The sequence below is a fragment of the Salmo salar genome, chromosome 20 (genome assembly GCF_965601325.2).
Source record: "Salmo salar chromosome 20, fSalSal1, whole genome shotgun sequence".
Classification (NCBI taxonomy): domain Eukaryota; kingdom Metazoa; phylum Chordata; class Actinopteri; order Salmoniformes; family Salmonidae; genus Salmo; species Salmo salar.
Genome location: NC_138310.1, coordinates 61418652 through 61432756, shown reverse-complemented (window position 1 = coordinate 61432756; position 14105 = coordinate 61418652). Strand labels below are relative to the sequence as shown.

General features: G+C 43.8%; 1 protein-coding gene across 1 annotated transcript; it reads right to left on the bottom strand.

Moving 5' to 3' along the window:
• Positions 1–265: 265 nt before the first annotated feature.
• Positions 266–13994, bottom strand: LOC106581032 (NAD(+) hydrolase SARM1). Its single transcript, XM_014162702.3, has 10 exons — positions 11632–13994; positions 11067–11454; positions 10682–10912; positions 7196–7408; positions 6233–6324; positions 5907–6100; positions 5526–5658; positions 5130–5319; positions 2568–2689; positions 266–2338 (listed from the first exon to the last, which is right to left on the bottom strand). Exons 1-10 carry the CDS (start codon positions 12108–12110, stop codon positions 2206–2208), a joined length of 2175 nt encoding a protein of 724 aa, XP_014018177.1. The 5' UTR covers positions 12111–13994; the 3' UTR covers positions 266–2205.
• Positions 13995–14105: the final 111 nt, after the last annotated feature.

Below are 14105 nucleotides of genomic sequence, written 5' to 3'. Positions count from 1 at the left end.
TGGCTTCTGATGAAATGTTATTGCCTTATAAAACATTCATAGCACCTTGTAGATTCAGATGTGGAACATATAAAACTCTACAATAAAGCAAGACACAAAAGTTTGTGTTTTATCATGAGCGTTTCACAACTATGGGCCTTCTGCCTCATGCCTTACTGATTTAGTCTGCACTTTCATAAAACAATTGCATCTATTAGCTGCTAAGAATATGTCAATTATAATAAGGCATTATAACAGTGTTGCACAGAAAGAATCACAGACGTACTTTATCCTCAGGTTAGTAGTTTTTATTGCGTCACTGTATTGTTAAATGACAACACTGCCTAAATCTTCAATAAAAGAAGTAAACAAGAACATGTCCATGTATACAGTATTTCATCAACATACCTGTATTGAGAGCAACACATATATTAAGGCAACAGGGGAAATAGCCCAGAAGAGCCATCAAAACAGTGACAAGATATAGCTAGTAGTGCTGAGAGCAAATACTGTAGCTTTAGACTGAGGTGACATTTTGTGTTTGCCTTCCTGCACACCATTTAGCACAGGTGTGGGTACATACAGTATCTACATCATTAACAGATATGAATCTACAAAACAAACATGTCACTGAACCTAAGAATTCCATGTTTAAAATAATGTTTTACCATTCCACTTCATTTAATTGTAAATACAATAACCTGGTGATTTCATGACTTCTGCGGTCATTTTGCAACACTTACGTAATATCTAAACTGATAATCAGACACTGAATGATTGTTTTGGTTGGATGTTTCTAGAATCTTTATCTTGTCACAGATAATAGTATAGTAAGACTGTAGGTGATTTAGACAGGGGTGGTGCATGCTGGTACATGTCTAAGAAGGATCCTCAATGTGAGCCAAGTATACATTATTTAGCTCTGCCCTCAATGTGATAACATTTATCTACTGAACTGCTTCTATCCAATAGATACAAGCAAGTGAACTAAGGCTAACTGTCAAGCAGCCAAATCAATGACAGAATCTCTTAGCGTTATGAAGGAACCAAACCACAAATCAGTATTGTAGATACAGCGGTTTAGCCGAACAAAGTAACGCAGCATGTTGTGACTGTATACTACAAGACTTTCTGACAGGAAGATGATGGAACCTTTTCCATGGAGTAGCTTCAGCCTTAAGGGTTAGTGTAGATATTGGTTTTGTAAACGAATTGTATCTTTCTGAACAGAGAGTGAGAGCATCTATCTGTTTTCACATCAGCAAGATGCTTTGATAATGGTATTTTTCATTGCCTTAAGCTTGGTTGAGAGAGAGTTCTTTGTGAACTTCTGGTTGTTGCTAAGCACATGAGCGCAAGTTTGTAATGAGTATATGTAGCTGGTGGGATCAGTACCCCTCTCTCCTGGTCGGGAAACTAACATCTTAACCATTAAACTAATTCCCCCTTGGGCAGAGGGTGACACTGGCTACAAGTCACAGGCAGGGCTACCTCATCACGAGAGCAGGATTCCAAATCACTGTTACATATAGAGATCGTACATCATCTCTGTTGGATTAGGCTGTTTGCCATCACCTAGGTTACACTATCGTAAAGAGACATATCAAATACGGGCAACAGTTGACCACCAATGAGCATACAGGGTTTAATGTATAAGCACCATGGGAAAAAAAGAGATATAGTATTTCCCATAAGCTATATAGTTTACACTGGATCATTATTAAAATCCAGGATATTGTTTTGTCTTAGAAAGTATGGGCCTATTTAAAACAATGAGAGTGTAGTGCTATTTAGAGGCAACAGAGATACTCCAGATTGTTATTATGTGTTATGCTCGGTGCCAGCGATAGCTGATTTATCACACTAGTTATTTCCTGAGAGACACAAAATATCCCTGACCACGCCAATAACAGCTTATGAATGTGGCCCTGCAATTTAAGGGAGTAGTACATGGTATTTAGAAGTACTGAAACCCCAAATTACATTTAGTATTTACGCTATGGACTATAATTTCATTAACTTTACATCTGGATCAGCGGCTAGTAGCAAAGCCATCTCATTAGCATATGATCTAAATACAGCCTATTAAACATGTCTTCACATGCACAGGGTTAGACCTGACCAACCAGAGCTCAGAGCACACTCTGTTTGGTATTATTGATTACTGATCACTATTGGTCACCATTTTACATCATCACAGACCAGAGGACCTCCAATCAGAGGCCTCTATTTCTTCTGTGGTCCTTGAGGCTCCTTGGGGCAGTCTGTATTGGGGCTGTCGGTCAGGTCTTGGCTGGGGTTGCCCATGAGGAAACGTAGGATCTTCTCAATGGTGGCCTCCTGGTACTCATGGGACCACCTGTATCCAGAGAGAGAGAGGAAGGGAGGGAGAGTCAGAGGAAGAGAGAGGGAAGGAGAAAGAGAGGGAGAAAGAGAGAGAGGGGTGAAGAGAGATGGAAAGAGAAAGTGATGGAGAATGAAAATGAAAGATAGATTTGATTCCTAATAAGTACACTTCAGATAAATGTCCAAACTGCCAATCATTCTCAAACAGATTCTGCGGTACTGTATCTCTCTCTGTGACTCACTTGATGCCATTGAAGTTTAGGATAGTTTTCATGTCCTCGGGAAGAGTGTTTGGGTCAGGCCACAGGAAGTTATCAGTTACAGGGACAATGTTCTTCTTTCCAGCCAGAGCTGTGACAATCTCCTGCAGGATTTACGAGAGGTACGTTAAATCACGGACAGACACAGAATGCCCCCGCAGACATGGAATGTCTACACTTGTAATGGACAGGGGTATATGGGAAAAATAATCTCTCAACTGTAACATTGTTCTGTATGGAGGGGACCTCTCTATGTCTAATATTGTATATCACCAACATATAGATGGAACATCTAGACATGTAAAGGCCAGGGTGACTGGATTATACACATAGAAAATAATTGTAATTCCATCTAGATACTATAGGATCTACAGTTGAAGTCGGAAGTTTACATACACCTTAGCCAAATACATTTAAACTCAGTTTTTCACAATTCCTGACATTTAATCCTAGTAAAAATTCCCTGTCTTAGGTCAGTTAGGATCACCATTTTATTTTGAGAATGTGAAATGTCAGAATAATAGTAGAGATAATGATTTATTTCAGCTTTTATTTCTTTCATCACATTCCCAGTGGGTTAGAAGTTTACATACACTCAATTAGTATTTGGTAGCATTGCCTTGAAATTGTTTAACTTCGGTCAAACGTTTTGGGTAGCCTTCCACAAGCTTCCCACAATAAGTTGGATGAATTTTGGCCCATTCCTCCTGACAGAGCTGGTGTAACTGAGTCAGGTTTGTAGGCGTCCTTGTTCGCACACGCTTTTTCAGTTCTGCCCACAAATTTTCTATGGGATTGAGGTCAGGGCTTTGTGATGGCCACTCCAATATCTTGACTTTGCTGTCCTTAAGCCATTTTGTCACAACTTTGGAAGTATGCTTGGGGTCATTGTCCATTTGGAAGACCCATTTGCGACCAAGCTTTAACTTCCTGGCTGATGTCTTGAGATGTTGCTTCAATATATCCACATAATTTTCATTTCTCATGAAGCCATCTATTTTGTGAAGTGCACCAGTCCCTCCTGCAGCAAAGCACCCCCACAACATGTTCTTCGGCTTGCAAGCCGCCCCCTTTTTCTTCCAAACATAACGATGGTCATTATGGCCAAACAGTTCTATTTTTGTTTCATCAGACCAGAGGACATTTCTTCAAAAAGTACGATCTTTGTCCCCATGGGCAGTTGCAAACTGTAGTCTGGCTTTTTTGGGGCGGTTTTGGAGCAGTGGCTTCATCCTTGCTGAGCGGCCTTTAAGGTTATGTCAATACAGGACTCGTTTTACTGTGGATATAGATACTTTTGTATCTGTTTCCTCCAGCATCTTCACAAGGTCCTTTGCTGTTGTTCTGGGATTGATTTGCACTTTTAGCATCAAAGTACGTTCATCTCTAGGAGACAGAACGCGTCTCCTTCCTGAGCGGTATGACGGCTGCGTGGTCTCATGGTGTTTATACTTGCGTACTATTGTTTCTACAGATGAACATGGTACCTTCAGGTGTTTGGAAATTGCTCCCAAGGATGAACCAGACCTGTGGAGGTCTAATATTTTTCTGCTGAGGTCTTGGCTGATTTCTTTTGATTTTCCCATGATCAAGCAAAGAGGGACTGAGTTTGATGGTAGGCCTTGAAATACATCCACAGGTATACCTCCAATTGACAAAAATTCTGTCAATTGGCCTATCAGAAGCTTCTAAAGCCATGACATCATTTTCTGGAATTTTCCAAGATGTTTAAAGGCACAATCAACTTAGTGTATGTAAACTTCTGACCCACTGGAATTGTGATACAGTGAATTATAAGTGAAATAATCTGTCAGTAAACAATTGTTGGAAAAATGTATTGTGTCATGCACAAAGTAGATGTCCTAACCGACTCGCCAAAACTATAGTTTGTTAAAAAGAAATTTGTGGAGTGGTTGAAAAACGAGTTTTAATGACTCAAACCTAAAAGTATGTAAACTTCCGACTTCAACTGTATGTGAGAATGCTGTTCATCGACTACAACTCAGCGTTCAACACTATAGGGCCCTCCAAGCTCATCACCAAGCTCAGGACCCTGGGACTGAACTCCTTCATCTGTTCTCAATCCTGGACTTCCTGACGGGCCGCCCCCATGCGGTGAGGGTAGGCAACAACACATCCGCCACGCTAACCCTCAACACGTGGGCCCTCGTCACATACACTGCTGCTACTTTTTATTATCCGTCCTGTTGCCTAGTCACTTTAGCCCTACCTATATGTACATATCTAACTCAATTACCTCGTACCCCTGCACAAGGATTCGGTACTGGTACCCTGTGTATATAGCCAAGTTATCTTTACTCATTGTGGATTTATTCTGTGTTATTCTTTTTTCTATATATTTTTCTCTGCATTGTTGGAAAGTAAGTAAGCATTTCACTGTTTGTCTACACCTGTTGTTTTCGAAGCATGTGACAAATACAATTTGATTTTAACATCTATACAGGTAGCTGCAGCTGTATACTATTGGATCTATATTGTTCTCTATGCAGCACACATCTATGTGTAGATCTGTCTATGTCTGACCTTGTGTACCCAGTCCTTCATGCCAGTGTCGCCCATGCACTTGTCGAGGGCGTTGGCAGACAGCACCAGGACGAAGTTCCGTGCACGCTGGACGCTCTGGATCAGCTTGTCAGCAAACTTCCCTGCTTCCAGCTTCTCCACGTCAATGAACACACTGAAACCTCTGACCTGAAGGTGGACCTTCAACAGACTGGGGGGAGAGAGAGAGGGGAGGGGAGAGAGAGGGAGTGGAGAGAGGGAGATAGAGAAAAAGGTGGGGAGAAAGTAACGATTGACGATCTACAGATCTTAGACTCCAGATAATCCTAACAAACATGATTAAGTTGTTTGTCTTCCAAAGCTCCCTAGCTTTCCCTCTCCCTAGCTTTCCCGCTCTCCCTCTCCCTCTCTCCATACCTGGCGAGCTGGGAACCGGTGGTCCTGCGGTAGCTAATAAACACATCCGGTCCAGGGGGTTGGGCATCGGTCAGACACGGCTTTATCGGCCTACGGGTGGCTGCCAGGATCTTGGCGCGGTGGATGCCGTTCTCTAGAAGGAGAAAATTAATACTTTATTCTCCATTATAAACAGGGTGGTTCGAGCCGTGAATGCTGATTGGCTGACAGCCGTGGCATTCTACCGGTATGACAAAACATTTATTTTTACTGCTCCCCTTTGCATCGTGCCTAAGAACAGCACTTAGCTGTGGTATATTGGCAATATACCACACCCCCTCGGGCCTTGTTGCTTAATTGTCTTGCAGGGAACGTAAATGTGTCTTTTGGTTCACAACCCACCTACGTAACAGTCTGACTGGAGCTGCTGGTCGGTGAGGTGGAGGACGTTCTTGCGGTCCACTCCAGACTGTACCAGGCCGTAGGTGTACTGGCGGAAGCGCGGGTCCACCTCACCCAGCCAGTCAGCCATGTTGTTGGGGTCACAGGTCGAGTAGTTGGCGTAGGTCTTCAGCACGCGCAGGTCACGGAGGAACCTAGAAGACAACACAAAATGAGTGGGCAGGGTAAGTCAGGGATTTTATTTCAATGTTCAATTTCACTGAAGTTGACTGGTGTAGCAGACATTTTATAAGCTTGACATAAACTTGACAGATGACTGAACTAACCTCTTGCGAGTGAGTCCTGCAGTCATACCCAGGTCAGTGCTCAGATCCTGGTCTGTGATGTTTAGCAGTAGGTTGCCATCCACCTGCAGCTCCTGAAGGACGGGCACAGAGAGGAGAGAGAAAGACTGAGTGAATATAGTGAGGAAGAGGCTAAGGAGAAATACGGGTAACTGACAAAATAAAAGGAACACCAACAAAAAGTGTCTTAATAAGGCGTTGGGTCACCACAAACCAGAACAGCTTCAATACGCCTTGGCATAGATTCTACTGGTGTCTGGAACTCTATTGGAGGGATGCGACACCATTTTTCCATGAGAAATTCCATAATTTGGTGTTTTGTTGATGGTGGTGGAAAATGCAATCTCAGGCGCCGCTGCAGCAGAATCTCCCAAAAGTGTTTAATTGGGTTGGGATCTGGTGACTGAGACGGCCATGGCATATGGTTTACATCGTTTTCATGCTCATCAAACCATTCAGTGACCACTCGTGCCCTGTAGATGGGGCCATTGTCATGTTATGGGGGCATAGCCATGGTAGACAAAATAATGGCCAAAATAATGGCCTGCCCAGCATTTTTATACATGACCCTAACCACACCTGCGTGAAAGCTGCTTTCAATGTACTTTGTATCCCTCATTTACTCAAGTGTTTCTATTATTTTGACAGTTACTTGTAGGTATCCATATCTAATCGATATAAAATCAAACATTCACCTTATTTTCTCAACATCTCTACAAGGACTATAGAAGAGCATTCGCATTCGTTATTGTTCAAACCTTGTCTTTTGCTATCGCTTTCGCTATCTCTATCTCTCTTTTTCTCTCACACCACACACACACACACACACACACACACACACACACACACACACACACACACACACACACACACACACACACACACACACACACACACACACACACACACACTCACACACACACACTGAGACACAGAAACACACACCTGGAAGCGCTCAGTGTAAGCGCTGAATCCAATCACTTGGAGCCATCTCTGCACCTCACAACCCTTCCAGTTGGGCACGGAGGACAGGATTCGTCGTGGCACCTCCTCCCCCATCATCCTTAGTGCACGCTTGGCCAGGGCACAGGCCGTCCCATTGCTGGAGTACATGACGATCCTTTTCAGGCTCTGCACCGCACCTATCTCCTGGAAGATCTAGGAGGAAGAATGCACACACATTCAATTGTATGTCTATTGATATTGTAGGACCGGTGATTTTAATGCAGGGAAACTTAACAATTTTTTACCAAATGTTTTACCACCATGTCACCTGTGCAACTACAGGCAACAAAACTCTTTATCACATGTATTCCATACACAGAAACACATACAAGGTGCTACCTCGCCCTCCCTTTAGCAAATCTCACCATAACCCTATCCTCCTGATTCCTGCTTACAAGCAAAGTACCAGTGATGCGCTCAATACGGAAGTGGTCCGATGAAGCGGATGCTAATGTCACGCCCTGACATTAGAGATCCCTTTTATTCTCTATTTGGTTAGGTCAGGGTGTGACTAGGGTGGGAAATCTATGTTTCTATTTCTTTGTTGGTCTAGTATGGTTCCCAATCAGAGGCAGCTGTTTGTCGTTGTCTCTGATTGGGGATCATACTTAGGCAGCCCTTTTTCCCACCTTAGTTTGTGGGATCTTGTTTTTGGTACTGTGCTGTATGCCCTACTGAACGTTACGTTTTCGTTTTGTATTTATTTTGGTTTTGTTTCGGTGTTCGTCTAATAAAGAAAGATGTACGCTTACCACGCTGCACCTTGGTCTAATTCTTCCCTCAATGAATGTAACAGCTAAACTAAGGGGCTATTTCATTAGCACAGACTGGAAAAGTTCCAGAATTCATCCGATAACATTGAGGAGTTTACCACATCAGTCACCGGCTTCATTAGTAAGTGCATCGACGACGTCTTCTCTATAGTGACCGTACGTACATAATCAAATAACATGGATTACAGGCAACATCTGAACTGAGCTGCAGGCTAAAGCTACTGCTTTCAAGGAGCGGGACAATAATCCAGACGCTTATAAGAAATCCTGCTACAACCTCCGACGGGCCATCAAACAGGCAAAGGATCAATACAGGACTAAGACCAAATCCTACTACACCAGCTCTAAAGCTCGTCAGATGTGTCAGGGCTTGCAAACTATCACGGATTACAAAGTGAAATGCAGCTGCGAGCTGCCCAGTGACGCTAGCCTACCAGATGAGCTAAATGCCTTCTATGCTTGCTTCGAAGCAAGTAACACTGAACCATGCATGAGAGCACCAGCAGTTCCGGACGACTGTGTGATCTCGCTGTCAGTAGCCGATGTAAGACCTTTAAACATGTTAACAATCACAAGGCCGTGGGGCTAGACGGATACAGAACACGTACTCGGAGCACATACTTCACTGAGATTTTTAACCTCTCCCTGACCGAGTCTGTAATACCTACATGTTTCAAGCAGACCACCGTAGTCCCTTCACCCAAGAACGCCAAGGTAACCTGTCTAAATGTCTATCGCCCGGAGCACTCACATCTGTAGTCATGAAATGCTTTGAAAGGCTGGTGATGGCACACATCAACACCATCATCCCAGACACGCTGGACCCACTCCAATTCGCATATCGCCCCAACAGATCCACAGACGACAGTATCTCTATTGCACTCCACACTGCCCTCTCCCACCTGGACAAGAGGAACACCTATGTGAGAATGCTATTCATTGACTACAGTTCAGCATTCAATACCATAGTGCCCTCCAAGCTTATCACTCAGTTCAGGACCCTGGGACTGAACACTTCCCTCTGCAACTGGATCCTGGACTTCCTGGCAGGGCATCCTCAGGTGGTGAGAGTAGGCAACAACACATCCGCCACACTGACCCGCAACATGGGGGCCCCACAGGGATGCGGGTTTAGTCCCCTCCTGTACTCCCTGTTCACCCATAACTGCGTGTCTGTGCACGACTCCAACACCATCATTATGTTTTCTGATGACACGTCAGTGGTAGGCCTGATCACCGACAACGATGAGACCACCTACAGAGAGGAGTTCAGTGACCTGACAGTGTGGTGCCAGGACAACAACTTCTCCCTAAATGTCAGCAAGACAAAGGAGCTGATTGTGGACTACAGGAAACGTAGGGCCGAGTACGCCCCCATCCACATCATCAGTGCTGTAGTGGAGCGGGTTGAGAGCTTCAAGTTCCTTGTGTCCACATCACTAAGGAATTAACATGGTACACACACAGAAGAAGAAGGCACGACAACGCCTCTTCCCTTTTAAGAGGCTGAAAAAATGTGGCATGGGCCCTCAGATCCTCAAAAGGTTCTACAGCTGCACCATTGCATCTTGAATGGCTGCATCACCACTTGGTATGGTAACTGCTTGGCATCCGACCTCAAGACGCTACAGAGGGTAGTGCGTACGGTTCAGTACATCACTTGGGTCAGAGGAAGGCCCTAAAAATATTCAAAGACTTCATCCATCCAAGTCATAGACTGTTCTACATTTACATTTACATTTAAGTCATTTAGCAGACGCTCTTATCCAGAGCGACTTACAAATTGGTGGATTCACCTTATGATATCCAGTGGAACCGATGCACTGCAAGTCTGGAACCAACAGGACTCTGAACAGCTTCTACCCCCAAGCCATAAGACTATTAAATAGTTAACCAAATAGCTACCTGGACTATCTGCATTGAACCTTTTTGCTCTTTTGACTGATTACATATGCTGCTGCTACTGTTTATTATCTATCCTGTTACCTAGTCACTTTACCACTACCTATATGTACATATCTAACTCAATTACCTCGTACCCCTGCACAAGGACTCAGTATTGGTACCCTGAGTATATAGCCAAGTTATCGTTACTCATTGTGTATTTATTCCTTGTGTTATTATGTTTCTATATTTCTCTCTCTACATTGTAGGGAAGGGCCCGTAAGTAAACATTTCACTGTTAGACTACCCCTGTTGTTTACGAACCATGTGACAAATACAATTTGATTTGATTTGATATATAGTTAGGAAGTGGGCACCAGAATTAGTTTTAGGCCCCATAATGTTGTTGGATGAAATCCCTGTATCCACTACCCACTAAAGCAGGGTTTCCCAAACTCAGTCCTCGGGACCCCAAGGGGTGCACGTTTTGGTTTTTGTCCTAGCACTACACAGCTGATTAATTAATCAACTAATCATCACGCTTTGATAATATGAATCAGCTGTGTAGTGTTAGGGGCAAAACTAAAACGTGCACACTTCGGGTCCTGAGAACAGGGTTTGGGAAACGCTGGACTATAGTGCTTACCAACCATGTCGTAACTTGGAGAGCGTGCAAGCTTTTGTTCCAGCCCAGCACTCACATCTGAATTCAGCAAATCAACTGCTCATCAAGGATGAACCAGTTGTGCTTTTGTTCCCTGATACTGACCTTGGTGTTGCGCTGGCGTGACTTGATGCTGGTTTCGACACACAGGTAGAAGGCAGCGATACATTTCCCCTCCAGTCTGGCACCATCCAGTAGTGGCAGGAGCTGCTGTAGGTCTGCTGCCGTCCTCCCCTGCATGCTGTCCGCACTGTCCAGCAAGCTCCGGGCAAACTCATCAGGGTCCAGAGATGCAATAAAGGGCTCCACCAGCTCCAATGTCCCGGACTTCACCACCTATAATAATACATTTAACAGACACTTTAATCCAAGGTGATTTACAGTGTTATGCACATCCATATTTCCATATGGGTGGCCCGAGCAGGAATGGAACCAACCCCCCTGGCGTTACAAGCTCCATGCTCTACTAACTGAGCCACACAGGACCCACCTCCTTTTCAATCTCCCGGTTATTGGCTAGCACGGCCACCGCTAAACACGCATGGAAGCGGATGAGTTCGTCCTCTTTGGAGAACGCCAATGGAAACAACCATTCAGCTGCCTGCTTCTCAATCATCAGCCGCTGGCAGCGATGGCCGCCATACATGGCGCAGTTGGCGAGCGCAACGGCACAGTGGCGAAGGACGGTGGGGTCGGTACCGCGGCACCAGAAGAGCAGGGCATCCAGGGCGCCGTTGGCGATGAGCTGGGCGGACGTCTCCTCGGTGTGTTTGAACATGTGCTCCAGGATGCCTGAGACGCTGCGGGCCAGCTGGGCGTCCTCTGTCTCCCTCGTCAGGTTCAGGATCACCCCCAGACCCATGCGAGCCACGTAGTCTCTGGATAGGAAGAGAGAGAGAAGTGGAAAGGGTAAACAAAAAGACGAGTATACAACTAAGTTTATAAAGACTAAGACTTACTGTATGTGGGTCCTGGAAACTGGCCCTAACGGTTAGGACCAAGACAATATTTTGTATAACAGAAAAAGTGCATGTAGGCCTGTAGTGAATACACACCTGTTCTCAGAGACCAGTATCTGCTCCAGTAGTTTGGCAGACTCATAGGTGATCTCCACAGCAGGTGTCATGAGGAGTCGCAGGAGCAGCTCCAGTCCTCCGTCCAGTCGTATCCTGTTGCATATCTCCTCTGCGACCTGCCTGCCCACAGTGGGTAGAACCCAGGCCTCCTCTACTAACTGGAACGTCTCTGCTATGGCCCTGCGGGTCTCGTCTAGATCCGAGGTATCTTTGGCTGACTTCAGTGTCTTGATAGCGGAGCGCAGGGCTGGGAGCGAGGTGTCCAAAACATCCTGAACGTCGGCACCGTAGACACCCGGCGAGACCGGTGGTACTTTCGGTTCCGAGGATGAGCTAGAGCTGCCCGACCTCCGGTTCCCAATCCGGCTGACACATTCCGGTACCGTGAGTCTTTCAGAGGTGAACATGGAGAGGTATCGATAGAGTCTCCAGAGGAAAACGGTTAGAGATAAGAGCATCCACTGACTAGCTCTGACAGGGCCCAGAGGACTTGTGGCAGGCCCTGATCAATAACAGATCAATTGTCTATTTCTCAGGAGAAATAAACGTGTGCATATTAAGCTGGATAGAACTGAATGGGAAACAATGTTTGTCTTGCATTCGAGTTGTTTAGATACATAAACAAACCACAATAGGTGAAATTACAATCCCATCATCTGGACTGGATCCTAAACTTTAAATGAAAAGTGACAGCTTTTAGTAAATTGCATCATCATCACACTGATGTCATCTTTGAAAATAAGTGGATAAAGACTTACTCATCTCGCATTATCATGACCAAGCAGTCACACTATGCTTGCATTTAAACACGGATGTCCTCCGTTTTCTCCTATCATTTACACGAGGCCTTCTTGGATCAAATTATGTCTACTCAGAATAACCCGACTCCAAATAAATTATCAAGCCTTCACTGTATCCACTATGAAATAATGTATCACCACTGCGGATGTTCACAAAGCTGCTAGACGGGATTTTTTTTCTTCTCTAAAAGCCCGTTACACAAATGACGTTTACCAGCTGGATGGAGAAATATAAACAGCTCTGTTGTCTTCTGTATCTCGCTTGCATTACGGAGATTTAATCCAGACAAAGACGCACTGTTCATCAAAATGCCTCTCACGGTTTTCCTTTTTCCTCTCTGTTCACATTACTCTCTATTGCTATGCTTTAAACCACAAAAAAATATATATCTTATTTCCGTATTATTAAAATAGCCTCTCTCTTTGACATCCTTGACTCAGCATCTTCGAGCATCCTGAAACTAGGACCGCCCATTACCTTCAGGATATATTTACAGACCAACTGTCATGCGGAGCTCTGCTCAGCAACAAAGCGCCAGTATGGTGCTCGTCTCCACTATGCCCCCTTGTGGATCAAGGTAGAAGCATAATCAGTCCACAAGGTGTTACACACATCAGCTGTGCTAAATATATTGTCATGGAGCTACAATAAGATAAAACTGTGCACATCAATTACTATATCAGCAGAAACAAATAACAATATGTTGTCCATTGTAGTCATTAGGCCTTTTACTGTTGCTTAAAGGGTCAATCTGGGATTTCTACATCAATCTTTGGACTTTTTAATTCATTATATAGGCTACAGTGCCTTCAGAAAGTATTCTTACCCTTTGATTTATTGCACATTCAATTAAAATTGATTAAATGAAACATTTTCTCACCCATCTCCACACCATAATGACAAAGTGGATAAAAAAAAATTTTTTTGCAAATGTATTGAAAATGAAATACATACATATCTAATTTACATAAGTATTCACCCCCCTGAGTCATTACTTTGTAGAAGCACCTTTGGCAGCGATTACAGCTGTGAGTCTTTCTGGGTACGACTCTAAGAGCTTTCCCCACCTGGATTGTGAGACATTTGCCCATTATTCAAATTTTCCAAGCAGATTTAGATCAAAATGTTAACTCGGCCACTCAGGAACATTCACTGTCTTCTTGGTAAGCAACTCTTTCTAGTGACTAGATGTATTAATACACCAACATGTCAAATGTTACAGATCTCATATTACTGTATTGATTCATTTTGTAAAAACATTTTGTAATTATTGATGTCACAAATGTATCATTTGTACAGTTCTTTATTACAAATGTCGTTATTTGTTACTTTGACTATGTAAAACCAGCAGTACTACTTATTTCTCTGAGAGTGAGGCAGATATATAGCGTTTTGCAAAAAAACATGCTTATTTGTCTCTCTGAAATGAAACCATCAAGGGATAGACGTCATTGAACAACCCCATGCCATGATTAGAGAGTGATAAAAAACAATCTCTTTCACAAGTTCTTTAAACGATGAAAGCTAACTTACCAGCATTTGATATAAAGCATTTTTGAATGAAACTCTTTATTTACTGATTGCTACAGCAAAAACAAGGTTGATAACAAGGTTGAAACAAGGTTTAAGTAAACATTCTGCAGAGGTGAATG